The sequence below is a fragment of the Fringilla coelebs genome (assembly GCF_963513975.1).
Source record: "Fringilla coelebs genome assembly, chromosome: Z".
NCBI lineage: Eukaryota > Metazoa > Chordata > Aves > Passeriformes > Fringillidae > Fringilla > Fringilla coelebs.
This window is the reverse complement of record NC_140031.1, coordinates 45,654,858-45,676,192: the sequence shown is the minus strand read 5'-3', so window position 1 is coordinate 45,676,192 and position 21,335 is coordinate 45,654,858. Positions and strand designations below refer to the sequence as shown.

Sequence of the window (21,335 nt, the reverse complement as noted above, 5' to 3'; positions counted from 1 at the left end):
TCAGGACTCTGCGCTGCATCTCTTTGGGTCCCACAGAGTTGTGAACATTCAGTTTCCTCACATGATCATGAACCTGATTTTCCCATACCATGGGAGGGACTTGCTCCCCCATGCCCCATCCTGCTGTCCACCCACTTCAAAGGTGTAGGAAGAAATGTTGCCAGTGAAGACTGGCAAAAAAAGTGTCGAGTCTATCAGCCTTTTGTTAATCTGTTGCTACCAGTTTCCCAGCATTGTTTATCAGGGGGAAACACCTTCTTTGACCTTCTCTTTCTGGTTAACATATCCTTCTGGTTAACAAGCCCTTCCTGTTACCCCGGCAAGGGATTTTTGTATCCCTCGCTAGGTTCACTTCCAGCTTCACCTTGGCCTTCCTTATACATTCACATTCTATCTCTAGTCCCTAGCTCACCTGTCTTTGCCTCAACTGCTTGTGCATTTGTTTCTTTCTCTTTAGTTTGACCAGCAGGTTCTGACTCAGCAATGCCAGCCTCCTGCCTTGATTGCCTGATTTCTTGCTCCTGGGGATTGCTAGTTCCTGTGTTCTATGGAAGACTTTCTTAAAGATCTGTCAGCTTTCTTCCACTCCCTTGTCCCTGAGGGCAGTCTCCCAGGGGAACCCACTGACTATCTCCCTGAAGAACTGGAAGTCTGTGCTTTCCTAAAGGTCAGAGAAAGATATAAAAATAAATTAAATAAGTCTTACCTGCATACTGTAGGTAACCATTGTGGTTACTGATGTACTAGAATCTCTAAGAACTTGCAGACTGATTAAAGCTGTCTTCTTATAAGCAACAGCAAATCGAGATCCCACAGCAAAATACACTAAACCATGAGGTGCATCACTTTCCAGGACAGTTATAAAAGCAAATCTGGCACTGTCGTTCAAAGCAGCTCCTGTGCTTACAGCATATAGCTCAACAAAAATATAAGTTTCAAATTCTGGTACCTGTAAGTGAGTGATTTGCATATCATTATAAGATCTACTAATAACTTTCAGCTTTAAATAAATGTTTATATATTACTTTGTATGCACAATGGATCACTTTAATAACACTACACAAGCATGCTTCCTGAAGTGTGCAATAAGTACAATAAAATATCTCATAAAAACAATACTGCAATGGACTTCACTCTGTCAGGCACAATTATTAAATCCCAGATTTTCATGCAGAACCTGCTGCATTAAAGTGGCTGTTTAAATAGTGCAGGCATAGTGGCTGTAAATGTGACATAAATGACAGTAAATGTGACAGTAAATGTGACATAAATGACAGTGCCATATTCCAGATTATAGATTTATATAGATGTACAACTTATGAAGAATTTGCTCTTTCATTTTCTTTTTATCTTACAAAAAGGCATGTGCCTACCTACTCCCTTTTAGAAATACTGCACAGAATTAAGTATGCAATTTTGAAAATGCAATTAATTTGGATAATACTTCTCCTGTATTCAAGTACTGAACTCAGTTAAAGTTCTGAAAAACATTTTATATACAACTTAAACATTTTTAATATACAACTTAAGCACTTAGACACTAGTATGTCCATGCATGTTTTTACAAGAAATTAAAAACTCAGTAGATTTGCACACTTAACTGAATCTATTTAAAATCTCAGAGCTTAGACAATACTATTTGATAGACTTTTGTGATATTTCACATATAGAGAAATATTTCACTCTGAAAATATAGGCGGTGGAACTTTGTTTCCTTATTGAAAATAAGGTAGCAGTGTTAAGTTTACAATATGATGTTCTGCCTCGCCTTTTATTTTGTACCTACAACACAAATGTAACCTTTAGAAAAAGACATCCAAATTTTAAAATTCCAAAAATTCCATTCTAAAATTCCAAAAATAATTGGAAAGATGTTACTTGTACCTTCTACATGCAGGTACCTTCTACTTGTCAGGTAGCAAACTTAAAATAAAAGGAAAAAAGCCCTATTTCTTTACAAGAAAATAGTATTATGAAAAAATGGCAATCATCGAAGCCACTTTTTTTTTTTTTTTTTTTACAATTTTTTTAATTGAATTTGTATAGCAGGTTTTGGTAGTGGTGGAACTACAGGGGTGGCTTCTGTGAGAAGTTGCCAGAAGTTCTCCCCAGCTGCCAGAAGTTGTCAGGCAGAGCCAATGCCAGACAGCTCCAAGACGGGCCTGTCACTGGCTATAGCTGAGCCAATCAGAACACCCCTATGACAACATATTTAAGAAGTAAGAAACCTGTTCTTATGCAGATATAATTGCGGCCAGAGTAGAGTCGGGTGACAACACATAAGAGGAACAACTCTGCAGACACCAAGGAAAGTGGAGAAGGAGAGGGAGAAAGTTCTTCAGGTGGGATTCCTCTGCAGTCCATGGTGAAGCAGCTGGGCCCCTGCAGCCCATGGACGTCCATAAGCATGCAGAGATCTACGTGCAGCCCATGGAAGAGCCCAATACTAGATCAGGGGAATGCCTGAGAGGAGGTTATGACCCCATAGGTGGCCCACACTTGAGCAGGTTCCTGGCAGGGACCTGCAGACCCATGGAGGAAGGAGCCCACACTGGAGCAGGCTTCCTGGTAGGACTTGTGGCCATGTTGGGGACCCACACTGGAGCAGCCTACCCTTGAAAGACTCCACCCAATGGAAGGATGACCATGCTGCAGCAGTTTATGGGGAACTGCTGCCTGTGGTATGAAGTCACGTTGGAGAAGCTTCCCATTGGAGCAACCCCATGGTGGAGCAGGGGAAAGACTCCTCTTCCTGAGCAGCAGCAGGAACAATGTGTGATGAAATGAACATAACCCCCATTTGCAACTCCATTTGCTGCTGGAGGGGAAGAGGTAGAGCTGGAAGGAGGAAGGGGAGGGAGGAAGGTGTTTTAAGGTCTCAATTTACTTCTGATTATCCTGCTCTGGTTTTGTTAGCAAAAAATTCATTTAATATCTCTAATTTGAGCCTGTTTTGCCCATGATGGTGTTTGGTGAGTGATCCCTCCTGGTCCTTGTCTCAACTCATTAACGCATTACTATATTTTCTCTCCCCTGCCCAGCTGCAGAGGGGAGTGACAGAGAGGCTTTGGTGGGTGCCTGGCATCTAGCCAAGGCCACCCCACTACATAAAAAAGCTTTGTGTTTCAACTCTGAATTCTTTGAAATCCTACTTTAATTCCAGGATTTTTGGCTAATAAACTCAGCTAACTGCTGAGGAAGTAAAACTTATGAAAGCTGGAATGTATCCTACAAAAATGTAAAGTACTTATTTCATGTATTTGTTACTTCATCATTTTTTAATACATTTACCACTGACTTACAAGCTAACTTATGAAAGAAGAACCATAAGAAGAATTAGGAAATATTTGGAGGGATGAATAATATATGTTTTCAATTAAATTGTTAAGTGGTTTCTCTAAATGAAATGTTCTTGACTAATTACAGGATTATACTGGAATGAATGGGGAACTTTAACTTTCCACTAGCACTTGCTTCAATGGCACACGCTTGCACTTCATGTGGCACAACTGCATGTCTCTGCAGCTTGTGCACTGCTGTCATTAAATACTGATATCACTTCTTTGGTCTAAAGAGGTTCAGAATTTCAGTTTACCCAGCAGTGCAGCCTGTGCCCTATACACCTATTCACTGGCTCTCTGATGTAAACATCTGAAGATGGAGAAGGAAAATGGCTCTCCTAGTGAACTAACAGAATGCATCCTATCTCCTAAATAGGAAATTTCTATTTCCCACATATAACATGTTGTAATATTTTCAAGAACTGAGTCAGAAGAAAACATGGAAATCTTCCCATGTAGTGATTTTTTGCTGCCTAGACCTCAGCTTTGCCACTGGCTTTGCCGCTTTCTTGACAAGAAAGTCCATAGATATGTATGCTTGGCAGAAAGATTTTTGAATGTAGAATCTGAAGAAAAATAGAAATTAAAGCAATTTTTGATGCAGAAGAAAAGAATTGCTGAGCCAGTCTTACTGGATAACTAAGAAGACAAAGGGTATGTTAGTTAGAAGGGGTTTTTATGGCTTAGAGCAAAGGATAAACCCACCTCAAACAAGAGAATGTTTATACCAAGCAGACAGATAGCACAGGCAAACAAGCCTGTCGATGTGGCAAGCAGAAAAAAAGGTCTCAGAATTTTCCACTGCAAGAAAACTGAAAAACAACTTCTAGCTTAAACTGTAATGTACTAACTTTTAGTGATTGGAGAATAGTAACATGAATATGGTAATTATAGTTGTTATGATAGGCTATAGGTAAAAATTAAGGTATAGATTGGTTCTTTTGTACTAAGATGCTAGCAAAGAAAAGTATATAATGGATTGTAACCCAAACTAAAGGGTCTTCAGGCTTGTCTGCAGCTGGAGCTGACAGCTGTAGGCACAGGCTCTGTCGCCCACGACCCTGGACTGCTGTAACATCTTGGATGTAATAAACTGCGTTATGAAGAGCTGCCTGGAGTCCCACATCCCTCATTATGGCTCTTACACCTGGGTGATAGGATAAATTCTTAGAAAAATTTAAAACTCTCCAACTTAAAAATAATGGCAAACATTAATGCTTCCTTTCTTAAGGGCTTACTCTAATCCCTAGGTATTCACACTAAAATAATTTTTCCTTCTCTTTTCAATAGAAGTGACTGAATACTGTGTTTTGTGTTAATACAATCATGTCTGTATTTTAGAGTGCTAGCTGAGTCTCACAAGGCTGTTAGACTTAGACAAACGCAAATTAGTGGATGATGGCTCCTAAATTGACCTTCATTATTCAAAAGGCAGATGTGAACAGAGACAGATTTTTAGACACTCAGAGATTCTTAGGCAGTTTTTATGAGTTTTCAGAGATCACTGTGCTAGATTTAGGAATATAAAATCACACAAAAGTTAGACTCAAAGTTTTTTTGTGCAATGAGATATTACTTACAGAATGTTTTCCATCAACCACTTAAAGAAATGCTTTGGTAGATGAAAATCTTACTGTATGAAAGATGAGAGTATATGATCGAATATTTCATTGAAACAACTCCATTCTTTTTCCTGACTGTTATTTAAAAACCTAAGAACTGTACTTTACTCTTCAAACTAAATACTTATCTCCTTCCCAAATTTTTATTACTCACAATGGAGTCAGTAGAAGACTATAAATAAACATGTTCCAGAGAAGTCGAGCAGATAGCAAGTTACTATCTTCAAACTAAATATTAGTTCCTCTGGATCAGACATGTTTTTCCATCTTGACAAATTGCAATTCAATGCTGTACATAAAGAGTAATAATTACTTACGTGATCAGGTTTTATTTCAATAGAGATGTTGCACATTGTTTGACCTGTCACACAGGTCGTGGCTCCCAGCACAGATACAAGTTCATCCTCCAAGTTCACACCATCCTTCAGAAGGACAACAGCTGTTTTATTAAAGGACACACGCCAGAAGATTGTCACATCTTCAAAAGCCCTATAAGCAAAAGAGAAGAGTATGCATGTACTGAAAAAAACACAGATAAACCACAGATAAAACATACATTATATGTTATTATTCAAAACTTATCATTATGGAATCAACTGCTCTACAATGAAAAAAATAGCTCTTTTTATTTAAATTTCTGCCTCTATTTAGATTATAAAAAAGGTAACAGAAGAAGAAAATAAAGCAATTAGGGGAACCTGGATTCTTCTTAATTTTTGTTTCAGATAACGTGCAATTATCTGAATAAGAGATACTTGGAAAGCAGGAATGTGCCCAAGTACTTTCATTAATACTATAGTAATCACTGTCCTGGAAAGGCAGGTAGACTTGGTCTTTCCTGTAAGTATAAGGAACTTAGCATACTTGAGCATATTTATTTAAAGTACACATAAATGTACTATATATATTTATATATGTGTGTGTATGTGTGTGTGTGTGTGTTAATTAGGAAAAAAGGGAAGACATAAACATACTGACACATAACTTCTTAATTGCTCCTTGTAGTATCCGTAGCTACTGACATTATACAGAGAGGTGAGAATTGGAGTTACACCTTAAGCAGTGCAAATACTTTACCTTAAATAAAACCTTCACATTTACTGACTTACAGTATAAAATGGGAAGCACTAGAGTTTTTTCCTGTTTCTGCTTTCTTATACCAATAAAATGACAGACCTAATTATATTCACAACTTAAATGCCCCATTGCCAAATCTGTGAAGCTATTAAAGGAGCTGAAAGAGAAACGCTTATTATAACTTATTATAATATATAATAACACTTATTATAACACTTATTATATAAACTCTGTGATGAAACCTCTTCCACTAACAGTAGCTCCTCTGATTCAAGACCACATATTACAGTGGGTAGGAAGAGCACTGGAATCCAGTGTTGCCTGCACCTGTTTGGTTGCCGAGCGACAGTCAGCAACACCTCTCTGTTTTCTGAGTCTTCATCAAGTATCAGGCCACTTTGTACTTCTGGAATGAATCCCAAAATGCCATTCTGGAGATCGCTTCCTGTGTAAGAAATAGTCCATGATAGTAAAAAGCCAGAAAGTTAAGCTGAGAGTAAATTATACTTTTAATACTGTTAAAACTCCAAACAGTCAGGTATCAAAAGCATGCTGTAAAGGAGTATTTCGAGTACTAGAAATAGTACTAGTAAATATTTAGAATTTAGAATCTCTAAATTTTATTTTAATCACTAGAATAATAACAATTATTTTTAGAAGTAAATTCCTTATGAGAGTCCTGGCACCGTTTTTGCATGTAAGCTTGTATTTTCAGCAGCATTCAACAAATTGACTGAGTTCTGTGTCCCTTGACTTCAAGAGACTGTGTTACAGTAATCCCCATAACAATCTCAAAAGCCTTGCTTATAATGCCCTTATGAGATACTCACTCCAGCTATGTTTATCATAAATCTTAAAACATTCTGTCAGAACAGAAATGGGCCTCAACATATAAAGTAGGTAATGTGTAAAGATGGGCTTCCAGTGATGTAACTTAAGCTTTCTTATTCATCCTATCCATGATGTGGTTGAACCCATCAATTTTCATAGATTATTACATCAGCTTTTCTCTTGCATCTTTATTCTAGATGTGGAACCAGTGAGCTGCAAAACACCACATTTTTCTGAGGGGAATGCAAGCTACTTCAGAAAAACAGCAGTGGAAGATAAAAATTCCCAACATTAATGAGGGGAAACTAATGTCTTCACAGTGCTCAATCAAATCTTGCTTCTAAAGGATTTCTACTGGCAGGTAGTAATGACTTTACGCTAGAAATGAGAAGGCAATCTACTTTCACCCCAGTACTTACTAAAAGTCAATATTTATAATAAGATGAACAGAAATTGTGTGTTTGCTTATGCGCATGAACAAATATTTCACCTTTCTCCTTAATATGTTGTCTCATGTTCCAATTTTATGGAACTTTGTACTGTAGGTATAACTCTAGAGCATATTAATACACTTCTGTGGTATTCAATACAAGCTGTGGCATTCAGTACAAATTACGTGTGGCTATACACATACTTCTGCAGTTAAAAGTGGGGGTCCAGTGGCGTGGGCTGGTCAGCAAGCCAGCCACAGCCAGGATCAACTTGAGGCCATGGAATGCAACACCCTGAGTTCAGGGACATTGTTTTAAGTTAGGGAGAGTTAAAAGTTTGTTCAAACAGCATCATGAGAGTTACCGTGCTAATATGGGTTACATTGCCCGGTTATGATATTGCTAGAATGTTCCATGTCAGTGTATATAAACAGAGATCAGCTCTTATTCCAGGTCTTAAGTGTTTGGCCGTATTTGGGAGCACCCCTGTTACTGCGGCAGAAGAATAAAGGACCCTCGGATTTTCCACCTAAGACCTGTCACCCACTTTTCCTCCATGCTGACCTGCTGCAATCATTGCCTGTCCTCTCAGGTGTGGGTGGAGCAACGTGACAGTTAACGTGCATACCCAGGGAACTGGTTACTTACATGGTAAATTCTACAGATAATGCACATGTTTCATATGCTAGTTTCATATGTTCTCTGTTTCATATGATCTAGTTTTGTATATGATCTTGGTTGCTTCCTACACTCATCTAGCAGCACAGTTTAATCCTAGTTATCAATACCCACACTGATTTCTTAAGACTGTCTAAATACAGAACACTCCAGTAATGTTGGACCTTACTTTCTTGATTAGACTAAACTGAGTTAGCCTAAAATTTGTTCCAGTAGCCAACTTCTTTCTAAAACTTTATCCATATTGCAGATTAGATTGGTTTATATACAGTTGTAAACCCCTTAAAAGCTAGGGGAAACTGGAGTTCTGACATCACTTTCTCACAGTAGCACAGTGACTGAAAGAAAAACTCTTCCTTGGTGACTGAGTATGCCAATTCCTGTCTTCCATCCACAGAAGCAGAAGATGCCTACGCTGCAGGTATGAACTGCAAAGTTGCAAAGAATGAAAACAGAAACTGTTTATTCTACTTTGTACAAACTCCATCCATTGTAAAAGAGAAAAACTTGAATTAAAAATACAAAGTATATTAAATACATCTGACAGAATGCCAACGTAATTCAGGTTAAAAGGACCCTTTAAGTCTCTAGTCCAACACCCTTCTCAAAGCTTAATTATTTCTGAAACCAGACCATTTGTCTCAGAGGTTTGGGGCTTGAAAAAATTCCAGGGAAGGAGAGAGCCCATGCAACCTCCCCAGCAACCTGTGCTACTGGCTCTCTGTACACAATAGAAAAAAATGCCCAGGCTCAAATGAAATCTCATTTCAACTTATACTCACTGTCTCCCATCAAGCACTGCTGCCATAATGCATTATTTAAATAATTGGTCAGTAAATTTTTATGTCTCTCCTCTTTTAGGTAATCTTATGGCCCCAGTGGGAACTATATCTTCCTGTATTCAAATGTCCCATGACATTTTCTTTTTCAAAATCATGTTTCACAGACTAAGTTAGGAAAAGGAAGAAAAAAAAACAGGCAAAAGAAAAATTAAAGAAGCTTAAAATATTCTGGATCCTGAGAAAGCAAAGTACCGAAGTGGCAAAATACAAATCATCTGGTCTTTAGAAACAAACCAAGCAAAAAAAGGCAATGATCTTTTTGTGCCGTAAGTGGTCAGTATTTACAGTTTTAGAAAATATGTTGGTCTGAATGCAGCACTAGAATGTGAGAAACCATTTGAACAATACTGAACAAACAATGGAAGCCCAGCAGTTCTATAACAGGTTCCTCTTGGACACTTGCATTTTCATACCATAAGTTACTTGGTGACTCTTTTAATAGTCACAGGTCTGTACCATAAAGTATCCCACTTTTTCTTTGAACTTGGAAGTCACGGATCTGCTGAGATGGGAATCTCACATCCCAGGAACAAGGAAACTCACAAAAAAACAAATGAGCCTACAATGCTACTCCATCTTAAAAAAAACAGTTATGCTCAGCTGTCACAGTATGTCACAGTGAAAGCTGGCTTGTACTGGGCAATTAATACAGATATAAATAAGAAACCCAGCTGGTTCTATAAGCTGGCCCCTGGGTTGACAGACAGCAACCTCAACCAATAACGTTCCATCCTAAGCTGCAGACATCTCATTTGTCCGGGAGCTGGGCCAAGTTAAAAGATCAAACTAATGAGCCATCCAGTAATAGCCCCTTTATAAAGAGGAGTTGAACCAATAAATGCTCTCTGTTGCCACATGAAGTGTGTTGTCTTCTCTGTTTCTGACCCACCACACATGCTACATGTGGAGCCCAGGACATGATGCAATTCAGGCATTTTCTGCGCAAGGAGCAGGGGAGACTGAACAGTGTAAATAGCCAGAGAAAGCTGGTAAAGGCCACTAATCCAAATGGTGTAATAGGCAGAGAAAGCCAGTAAAGGCTAGTAATCCAAATGGCATGATAGCTGGAGAAAGCTGGAGAGACAGCAGTATAGCAGTGGAATTACCACATTCAATGGAAAATTGCTACAAGATCCCAGTGGTAGATAGCAGCGTGCTGCATGGTTTCAAACCCCTTTGTGGATTGGAATCACCATTGGGAATAGCCCAGGGGGTCTGGACTTCAGCACCAGAAGACTCCATTCTGAAGATAAGGACTTCCTTTCTTAAAAAAAGAGGGATTAATAATGACAAGCGGGCTCCACTAGCCCTGCTTACATGGTTCAAAAGCCATGAACTGGATGCGTCCAAAGGGACCTCATTAGACTTATCAAATTGGGAGCAGGCTGGACAAAATATACCTGCAGCAGCATCCATTAGTGATGACATAGCCATGAATGTTAAAAGGCCATGGAGGATCATCACAGACTTATTAAAACAATTAAATAATGAGTGGGGAAGGAGGATGGGCAGAGTGGACACAGACCACCATGGATCCGCCAGGGAGAGCTGAAAAGCTGCCCCAGAGAGGCACAATATGCTGACCGGGTGTTCTGCCTTTGCGCAGAGCCACGGGGCCACGCCGCACGGGGACACGCTGCCGGTGGGGTGACCTCCCCGACGAGGCAATGTGGCAGGGAGATGCCGCATCGCCAAGCTGCGCTGGGCAACAGTGCGGCCGCTTCTCTGTGCCCTGCTGCGCCGGCCTCAGACGGCCCCAGGCTCTGCGAGAACGCACCCTGCTGCAGTGGGACCGCAACTGGCCATTGCGAAGCAACTCTGGTGAGTGGCCCTGCCCTGGGCAGCGGGGGAAGCCTGGGAAATGGTGAGAACCCGCGGACTGCCCCTGCCACAGCTGCCGACAGGGCCCAGGGAGGTGGCGAAACAGATTACACAATCGAGCCACATGGAGTAATGGGTCTGCCACGGCCCCGGCGAGCTGTGCAGCTCTAGCGGTGCTGGGGTGCTCCATGCCTACAGAGAATTGTTGCACCGGGCTGAGCTGCCCTGTGGCAGCACCGCAGGCCTTTTGTGCGGCGCCAGATCCCCACACAACTGTGCGAGCGACGCCGTCATAGCGGCTGAGGACCCCGGGACCATCCCGCAGTGTCATGTGCTCCCCAGAGCCACCCTCCCACTGCCTGCACCCAGCTCTGTGCACGGATGGACTATGCCACCACACAATGCCGCCCCTCTCCACAGAGCCAGACCACGTAGTGTCCGCTCCACCTCCGCCCTCTGCCGCCGTGTTGGCACCCCCCACTGCCACACATGTGCCAGGGCCGCCTCCTCCTAAGACCGGGTGGCCCAGCTCCAAAGTTACATGGGGGGTCGGGTCCCTGCCCCCAGGCCAACCTCCGTGCAGCATAGCTGTGCCTCCTACCGCTGACCCTGCCTCCATGGGCAGGCCTGGGAATTAAATCACCAGGCACTGCTGCGGACGTCGTACCTGGAAGTCACCGCACCACCTCTGCTGGAGCTACAGCCTTCCCTGGAATATATGCCAGCAAGGGACACAAAGGATACGAGCAGAGAAAGCCAAAGCCATTATCCCCCTGCAAAATACCATGAGAACAGTGCAGCTGTTTTGCTGCCTGCAGCCCTGCCTCATCTTGCCGCTGCTGCAGCCTCTCCAAGCTTTTCTACATATCTGACCCTCAACTCTTAAGTTTCCCAGAGGACGGGAAAAGCCCTTGCGGGAGGCCTGCCAGGCAAAATGCAGCGGGAAAAGGCATGCAGGGGTGTGGTTCCATGGTAACAGTAGCAATAAAGCCTGCCCAGAAAAATGGTGCTGGCCACATGGCACAGCCATCACTTGGCAGCTAAGAGCCGGCCACTCTCTCACCGAGCCCGGCGGGAATTCAGCAGCTCCCTGTGCGTGGGCAGTGAAGCAGCAAACAGAGGAACTTAGCAGCACCAGCCAAAGCAATACCAACAAAGGCATACCACCTACCCAACATAACTCAGCAGAACCCCACAGCCACCCCACCTGCTACTGCTTTAACTCTACTAAGTTTCTCATTCTCTACAGACTCTTATAAACTGATACTTAATGAAGAAGATCAGCCTAGTTTTATAGCCCCTTCCCCAAGAGGGAGGACTGCAACATTTATATGTGCTAAGGTTGAAACTGTCTCATATAGCATAACTGTGTTAACCAATTCTATTGCATCTGTCACAAAAAGGTTACAAATATGCAGAGCTGTTTGCTAAATATATCCTAGAATAAGTAGTACAATATTTGTTATTATTGTTTACATGTGCTGAAACCAAAATTAAATGGTCTTTGTTAGCCAATTCTGTTACAGTTACTAGGAAGGTATGTCTATGTTTCAAATATGGACTACTGTTGATTAAATATATCTTAGAATTTATAATACAAACTTTACTAATATTAACTATATACACAATGCAAGCAGCATTTGAACTAGATCAACCTGAAAAACTTGAAGAATTTGTTCATTCTAACATTCTAGATCTATTAAAGCAAACACAAAAATACTGACTTAATTATGTCATAAACAAATTTCAGTTGCAAAGTTTTCTAACTGAAAATTTGCTACCTGTCATCATTTTAAAAGCTAAAAGTCACCTATTGAAGTCAATAACAAATTTCAAACTTCTAACAAAAGGAAGAAAAGTATATTGTTTGCACAGTTACCATAATAACTGACAAAAATTAAAATGCCTATATTTCTTTAATTAAAAAGTTGTTCATGTTAAAGAATTTTTGCAGTGGATACTAATACAGGCTTGTTTTCTAAAATATAATTAGGGAAAACCTTTCCCAACCAAGTTCTTGGCCCTTATCAAGCCCTGAACCTGGCTGGTAATGGAAAAATATACTATCAAACATAGATGATTCTGTGCAAATGTTGCAAAAGCTAAACTTTTTTTCTTTGAGATAAACAAGGAAGCCTCATCTGGAAGAGGTTCTTTCAAGTCCACATTGTGAAAAAGAAGCCCCCTAGCAATAGCAAACCCTAGGTAACAGTAAAACATATACACAGTTGTAAGTCTCACCTTATTAATGTTGTTCAAAAGTCCATGTTTTGTTCCTCTTTGAGTTATTAAAGAAAAGGCAAAGGAGGTTGGGCTGAATGTATACCCCCCTTAAATCCTGGGTGCTATCATGTTCTCACGTCTTTCAATCAAACATGTATCAGTATTAGAAAAGACCAAAAGCCTAGTTAATTTAAATTACTTCTTATCGCTACCGTCATCCTGTGATGTTTAGCTGCCCAAACCCTAGGAAATGGTGAGAGACCTCCTTACCCGTACATGAGGGGGTCTTTGAGATCTTATTACCTAGGGCCAAAGATATGAGAGCATTTCAACAGACAATGGGACACATTGGATACCTGCCAGATGTATCCAGCCTGCACTACATCCTGCTTGGAATCACAGGCAGCATCCTCCTGATAACCTCTCAACAGACATCACAGAGCCATGTAACCAGAACATTTGATCACCTACCTCATGGAAATCTGGGACTCTTGAAGTGACAGTTCATATAAGGACTTCATTCATTTACAAATTTTTTTTTCCTGTTTACAAACTGTTTTTTCTGTTTACAGATTGTTTTTCTAGTAGTTTGGTTTTTCTCTAACAGTTCTAAGGATTAAATGGTTTACCAGTTAAATAGTTCTTTGTTTTTAGAAACAAGTTGTAACTTCTAAGAAAATAGCCTGTGACGTTAGCCTGAAAGAATATTAGTAGTTCTAGTCTAACAGCTCCTAGACATGAATGCTGCAGCTGCAGGGATACATGGCCTCATGCAAATTAATCCCATCCTACCTTCTGTCACCCAATTTGCAAAGGGCCCTTGTGGATGGGTGACATAGAGCAGGTTCCAATTTTTAATAAAAAAAGAGATGTCACAGATTATCACAGTACAAGCAGGCTTGTACTGGGCAATTAATACAGATATAAATAAGAAACCAGCCGGTTCCATAAACTGGCCCCTGGGTTGACAGACAGGAACCTCAACCAATTACATTCCATCCTAAGCTGCAGACATCTCACTTGTCCGGGAGCTGGGCCGAGTTAAAAGATCAGACTAATGAGCTTTGACTAATGAGTCAAACCCCCTTTATAAAGAGGGGTTGAACCAATAAACACTCTCTATTGCCACATGAACGTCAGGTGTGTGGTCATCTCTGTCTCCAACCCATCACACACGTGTTTCACTCAGTGTTCTCTTTTCATAAAGGACAAGAACAGAGATAAACAGCCCCTATAGATGTATTTTGAGATACACTGCTAAGGGATGCTACGGGGGCTTTGTGCATTAGATGCTTACTCTCATCTGGAAAACGTTAGATTTAGGAATACAATACCATGCTTATTGTCACATACCAATTTTACACAAAAATTCCAATTTTACACAAAATTTGCTATGAGAACATATAGTTATTTACTGTTATTTAATTCAAATATATTTACTCATTTCCTGGGGGAAATGATATTACCTGCAATAATTACTATTGCAAAAGCAGAGAATCCATGTTCATCCTTTCCTTCCACAATCTGAGCTCCATTTTCAGGATTTGAGAGGAAAACATAAAATGATTCCTGTCCTTCAGGTTCATCATCATCAAAAATTTTTATGGACACCTGGCTTTCAGTTTCTCCATCCAGCAAAGTCACAGAGATTGTCTGTTCTTCAAAATCTTCTCCTTCCATTGCCCATGTGAAGTTTGATTTTCCATAAACATTTCCAAAAGGATACAAATCTATTCCACTCTGCGCACTTAATCCCCCAAAGGTTTTAACAGTAATTTTAATATCACCAGTAAATCCCTTGGTCCTTCTGATCTGAAGCACTGCTGTGTTGGAGATATTGTTGTTTGTATCTTCTTCAACATAAATAAACTCTGGCCCCAAACTTAGTATTCCATGATGAATATCGTTAGCCAGGATATTAACTGTTGCAACACTAAAAGCTGGATTCAAACGGGGACTTGAGTCAAGGTTTGCAGGTTGAACATCCAGAATTTCCACAGAAGTCAAATTTACAAAAAAAAATTCTTGTATTTCAGACACAGTGTCATCAATTATTGATATTTCTATCACCGCGTTTGTCTGAAAATGTAAAAACATAAGCTCTCCATTGTAGATGGGTATAAAGTCTTCTAGTGGTTTGGCACTTCCTGGAATGGTCTGATATGTCAGTTTAGTAAGATTACTTTGAAAACCAAACAATCTTTGGACATGTAGTCTGACTACCTGGACATCTTCTTCAACTGAAACTGACCTTGAGTTAAGATCAAACTGGAAAATCCCCATTGGCTCAATTTTAGCTATTGTAAATCCTGATCTGAAATGGAAATAATATCACATTAAGATGGAAATACAAATAATAAAAAGCAGCACAATCAAGCGTGACAATTTTCAGTGAGCAATCAATGATGGCTGTAAGAAACCAGATTTAAAAATGTGTAACAGTAGAGTGAAGAAATAGAAATCATCCAAAGCAAGACATAAAGAGGCTCCCTAAAAAATGCTTTTGTAAAGTTTGAGCAGCCCTCCACATGCTTAGTGCATTCTAAGTCAGGACAAGATACTGAGTAAATGATATACATAAAATATGGTGCTCCTGACAAAATGGAGAGGCAAACGATTTACTTTCCTTCCTATTGCGGACATAATACAGGAATATAATATAGCCACTACAAGTAATGCCAGTTTTAAACACTGAACAAACCTCCTGTACCAAGGGAAAGCTGTGAAGTAGACAGATGCTAGCAGATCTACAGTTTTAGCCAGGAAGCTAGAGAAGGATAGGAAGTTATTTTAAAATATACAGTTAGGCTTTGAAATACTGCTTCTTTATTACCCAAAGTACTTTTTTTTCCAGATCTGAGTCTTGTTATCAATATCAATTTAAACTTTACTTTGTTCTTATTACAAAATATTAGACTGACTCTGCTGAATCTTGTGTCATCCCCTTCTCTCTAGAACTTGACCATTATTCAATGCCAGAGGTTACCAAATGGCACAATTACAGTGAATAAATTTGGCTAACAGATGAGACTCTTCCACCACTTAGGAAGCCAAAAAACCTTAAAAGTAATTGTGAGCTTTACGTCTTGTGGGATGCAGTCTTCGGTTTTCTAGGAAATGTTATTCTTGTACACTCAAGGTATTTGACTTGCACAGTAAATAGGACTCGAGTCCATAGGATGGAGAAACCTAGGAGAAAGGGCCTGTTTGAGGAATTTAGGCATCTGATTCACTCCTGACTTCCTTCAGATTTCCCAGCTCAATTTTAACATGGTGAAGCCAATACTTTTCTCCCTGCAGTGTCACTCCATGCCCTTTTTTATACATTTTCATCTTCAATAAGGAAGAGTGAAAGTAGTTTGAAGAACAGATAACAATTTAAGTGAGGAAAAAAACTATATTGAATGTAATGTTTTCATTTATCAGAATAAAGAGGGGGTTTAATATAAATTAGTAATTTTTAGAGCATTTCTTATTTAATTTGATTTCTTTTAAATAATGGTTGTCATCAAAGATCTTCTAAATATAGATATTTAGGGACACTGAAAATTGACAGTTTATTTTATTCTTCAGCTTCCTGGTTAAAACTGTTGATTTGGTTCTTCAACCTAGCTGTCTTTCCTAACTGTCTCCATCATTCTAGACACATTCTAGACACATTCTAGGTACCTCAGATCCCAATGCCAGGAAACAGACTGGAATTGAAGAAAAGCCTGTTTCAGACAGACCAGATCTGCAGTACTGACATTTGTTTCCATGTAAGACAAGACATAGAAATTATCAAAAAAGCTATCAAATTATCAATTTGCTAGATACCTATAATTTAATAGGGATTTGTATGAGGTATATGCCTCTATACATGTAATAATTCTTACAGCATCAGTGCAACTCAAAAGTTTAAATAATATCTTTACCTCAGGCGAGCCCCACCAGACACATTGCTGTGCACTGCTGTTAAAGTGATGGCAAATGTCTCAGATTTATTTAGGCTTGGAGTAGCCTGAAATGAAATCACTTTACTTCCCTCTCCAGAGGAAAATACAACAGTACCTGAAAAGAGAATGATTGAGACAGTCAAAATCACTAAACAGGAATTCTATTTTTACCTGGAAATACACTGACATAGGAACTTTAGTCACAATTCCATTCTACTGAGGTAAAGAAATCTCAATGATAAGGGTCTTTCTTATAGAATACTGTCCTTCAGGGGCATAGCGTTATGTCTATGAAGAAAAGTTGTTTTTTCTCATAAAGTAAATATGTCCCTTACAGATAAAAATTGGATCACATGACTTCATTCTAATGACTCTTCATTAATAATGGAAACATGCAGAGGTACAAATAACTAAAAGGTGGTATCATCACTTAGGCAGCTGTCATAGCTATTGTCCTTGTAGCTGTGCATAACTTGTTGCAGCAATTACTCACCAAATGGAGGAGTAATATTGCCTAGTTTAACAGAGTCACTGACTAGGTCTGGCGGGCATCCTGAAATCCAGCTAACTACAACAGAGCCATAAACTCCTCTTCTGGTTATGACGGCATGGCCTGTCCCTGCTATAATGTTTGTAAGTCGTAATATCACAGATTCAAAGCCAACCTGTGGAAACATAGTAGATTTTTTCAGAAAATGGAATAAAAATGGACAATAACATACATGAAAGCATAGTACCTTTTGTAAAATGGGCATCTTACAATAAGGATGCATGTATCTACATAAATATATGTGCATGTATCTATGGACATATAAATATGCTCTCTTGAAATAGCTCATATGAGCTCTTTAATACTACTTGCAAATTTTAGATTTCTGGCAATGAGATTGCAGGGAAAAGGAACAACTATGAGTGACATTTCAGTACTGAAAACAGTGAATACAATCTTTGTCTCTTGTTTAGAAGAAAATTAAATCAAGCCTGCTGCCAGTGCTCACAGGTAATAAATGTACTACTCTCTACCTACATATATAGATATATACATATAATTAGGTCTAAAATAAATTATTAATTATGTATCCAATGAAAAGTATGTTGTTACCCCATGACACTGTACACAAAATCATTCTTGCTACTCTGATCTACTTTTCTTTTTCTCTGAGCAGCAAATAGGAGTGAAGATAATTTGCATATTCTAAAACCAATGATAAATGGATATATAATAGTATATGGTATACAATAGTCTTTCTGTAAAAAGTATTCAGAAAGACTATTTGACTTAAGTTTTAATTGTTGCAGTTTTAATTGTAAATTAAAAACAACAACAATGCTTAAAGATAATAAAAATCATTAAATAAAAACTTCAAGAAAATTAAAGAGTTAAAACTTTGTGATGCCTTTGCCTGACATAACAAATGGAAAGGTAGCACATATACCATATCAAAGTACAAAATTATCTTTTCTCCCACTCATAGAAAATAGACAAATGGAAAATTTATCACTGAATGATTACCAAATTTACTGACATCTGCATTAACACCCAACATATATTCCATCTCTTTTTGTGCATAATACTGAATTCATGCTATTTTCTGCTTTGAGGTTGCCATACTTATAGAAACGTTGTCCAGATTTACTTATTTTCCTCTAAATCTTAGAAGTCCCCTTTCGTGTAAATACTTACACTACTTACATTTTATATATGAAGAGGCCTTTTCCAATTGTATTAAAATTTTCTATAAGAATTTTTATCAGAGGAAAGAATAACATACAGTGCAAGTAATAACGGGAATGATCTCTTCCATCACATTGATTACAATGAAAACTTCACTGAGTTCTTATAACAGGTAGCTTTGGCAGTGAAGTGTACCTTTTTTCTGTGATAGGAACATGACATGACAACCAGGCTACTGACCTGTGAATTGGCAGCTTCCTCAGGAATAAGCAGTACAGCAGACTTCGCTATTCCTAATATTTTAGGCACATCCTTGGCACTTCCCCTAACCAGGCTTACATTAGTAAGTTCCAGAGTAAAATTCAAGCCCAGTAAAATAAATGCCTTTGAGAAAGAGAATTTAATTAAAAAGGTAGAAATTTAATTCCACTAAAAATATTACCCAACAGTGTTAACAAAGCAACCTGCAGATTCTTGTTTGCTTACATACAAATCAGCATTATCAAGACAAGTGTTTCATTGATTATGTTTCTCAAAGAATTACAGTTAAGCCATCAATATTGTGAAAGTAATCTTCCAGCAGTTTGCTGGAATATGAGTTTGTAAAGCAACTATTGCCATTTTAAAAAGTTGTGTTTGAGACACTGGGCCTTGGTTTGATTTTAATCCTTAGGATTAAAAATATTTAAGATGGTTGTAAGAGCATGCAAGAATGAATGTAAGACTGTGATAAAAATGACAAACAACAAGGAAACACAGAAGAGTGCAGGTACATTTATCTTTTTCTTCATTGGTCACAAATGACAGATCACTATTTACAATCCAAAGAAACTTAAGAAAATATTTGCATTCATACAATAATAAGATTTTGAACTCATAGTAACACAAAATAACAATGTAAGGAAACATAAAATATTTGAACACATGCATAACAGTGATTTTGCAATTACTGTCAGAAAATTTGATTTTCAAATCCAGTTCTACTCCGTAAAAAGGAAATTCATAACACCAAGACTCTCTTTGCTGCTTCTTCAAAGTTGATATTAGTGAGAGTTTTTTATCTTATTTGTGATGAAACAAATGGAAACGACAGATATCATGTGAGCTAAAAGAGTAATACACACCTGGTTGCTTATTGGCACTCTTTTTACTCCAAAGCTGGCACCGTCCTTTATTGTGAGGAATCCCACCTCATTCTTGGGTTCAATTAGTGCTTCGTCATGAAGGGATATGACACGGTACTCAACCATCACTTCTCCAAATGCCCCAGCATGCCGAGTCACATTAATCTGAACATATCGATCCAGGGATTTTTCTACCAATACTGACTGCTGATCAGAGTACAGGGCAAACACTCCATGAGGATCATCATTTGCAAACACTGTGATCTTTGAAACTCCTTTCTCATGGTCTAAATCTGCTCCACCTTCCACTGAAATCAGCTGTACCTCATAGCTTTCATCCAGTTCTGGAACATCATCAGGTAACAGGTAGATAATTATCTCAGCTGTACTCTGCTGGTCAGCAATGACAACAGATCCCTCTGTCTCAAGAAAGTCACCTGTGATGTCAGATTCACTACATATTTGCCAGTAAACCTAAAATTAGTATAGAAAATGCAAAACATAGAAGAAATAAAAATTACCTCCAAAGTCAGAAACTTGCAAATTCAGGATTCAATATAGATAGGATAAGGAACAGACTGCTTTTAAATGGGTAAAATAACAATTGCTTTGGGTATGCATAGGAATAACATCCTATCACACAGACTATCTTTCAAAAGAGTGTGTTATTTCATTAACAGTGTTAAGAATATAAATATTTCTTTTATCTAGTTTCAGAAGATTTATGTAAAATTATGTGGAATTTATGAACATTTTTCAAAAAGTGTTTCTATTTTCTCACCAAAACACCCTTGCTGTTTTTTCTCTTTCCACTATTCCTCACATAAGAAAGGAATGAACCCTCATTAAACACAGCAGATGTTTCTATTAATTGATAAATTTATTTTAAATTAAATGTGTTCCTGTTAAAACACTAACTTCTAAACAACTTTAGGTAAAAAGCAATGTTTTTACATTGGTGGTTCAGAAAAGTCTGAGGAAGTCTGATTCTGTCTAAAAAAGTAAAGTGCGATGATATCAAAGACAACTCACTATGAAAGTATTGTCTCTTATTCTCCCAACAAAAGCAAACTGTGAGAGAAATAAAGTGAGAGCAGTACAGCAGTATTGTCTTTCTTTTACTTCCCCTGGCCAGGGAAGATTGACTTTTACTCTCCAAACCACAAGTACTAGGGCTAAGCCCTTCCTAAATTCAGTCTAAAAGGCAACATTAAAAAAAAAATTAATTTGAGAAACAAGCAATGGAAAGGCACAGAATGAGATATTTTTCCATACAGCAACACCAAGGATGATTTCAGATTACATTTTTTATTAGGAAAAGAGTAAGAGTACCGTTATGTTCCCCAGAATGCCTTGAATTCGTTTGACAAACAGCGTAATATTTTGTGGCCCTTCGTCTCCTGAGGGTTCTGCAAAATTACTCTCTGTTAATGATTCAGGAGCAAACTGTACAATTCCATTTGGATCACCAAACTTCTCTATCTGTAAAAAGGTAAACAAAGATTTTAAAAAATAGAAATGTAGTATGAGCTGTATTCTTGTTCAAACGATTGATATTTTCACTGCTGGATGCTACAGGGGCACATATCTGTTAGATCTAAACACAGCAGAAAAAATTTTGAATGTTCCTTTTTCACTTTTCAGTTCCCCTGTCCAAGAAGGAAAAGAACAGAGTTTTATTTCAAATACTACATCTGAATATTTTGATTCTAAAGCAGGAAATGCTCAGGCACCT

At 38.6% G+C, this 21,335-nt stretch overlaps 1 protein-coding gene across 1 annotated transcript in view; it reads right to left on the bottom strand.

Moving 5' to 3' along the window:
- ADGRV1 (adhesion G protein-coupled receptor V1) overlaps nucleotides 1-21,335 on the bottom strand; it is a gene marked incomplete at its 5' end in the record, with an annotated part of 277,332 nt that overhangs the window by 154,292 nt on the left and 101,705 nt on the right. Inside the window, 9 exons of the mRNA XM_084224720.1 lie at nucleotides 707-949; nucleotides 5,281-5,452; nucleotides 6,368-6,485; nucleotides 14,333-15,180; nucleotides 16,781-16,916; nucleotides 17,295-17,466; nucleotides 18,717-18,860; nucleotides 19,601-20,074; nucleotides 20,933-21,082. Of these exons, the coding sequence (XP_084080846.1) occupies nucleotides 707-949; nucleotides 5,281-5,452; nucleotides 6,368-6,485; nucleotides 14,333-15,180; nucleotides 16,781-16,916; nucleotides 17,295-17,466; nucleotides 18,717-18,860; nucleotides 19,601-20,074; nucleotides 20,933-21,082 (2,457 nt within the window). The remainder of the gene's footprint in view (nucleotides 1-706; nucleotides 950-5,280; nucleotides 5,453-6,367; nucleotides 6,486-14,332; nucleotides 15,181-16,780; nucleotides 16,917-17,294; nucleotides 17,467-18,716; nucleotides 18,861-19,600; nucleotides 20,075-20,932; nucleotides 21,083-21,335) is intronic.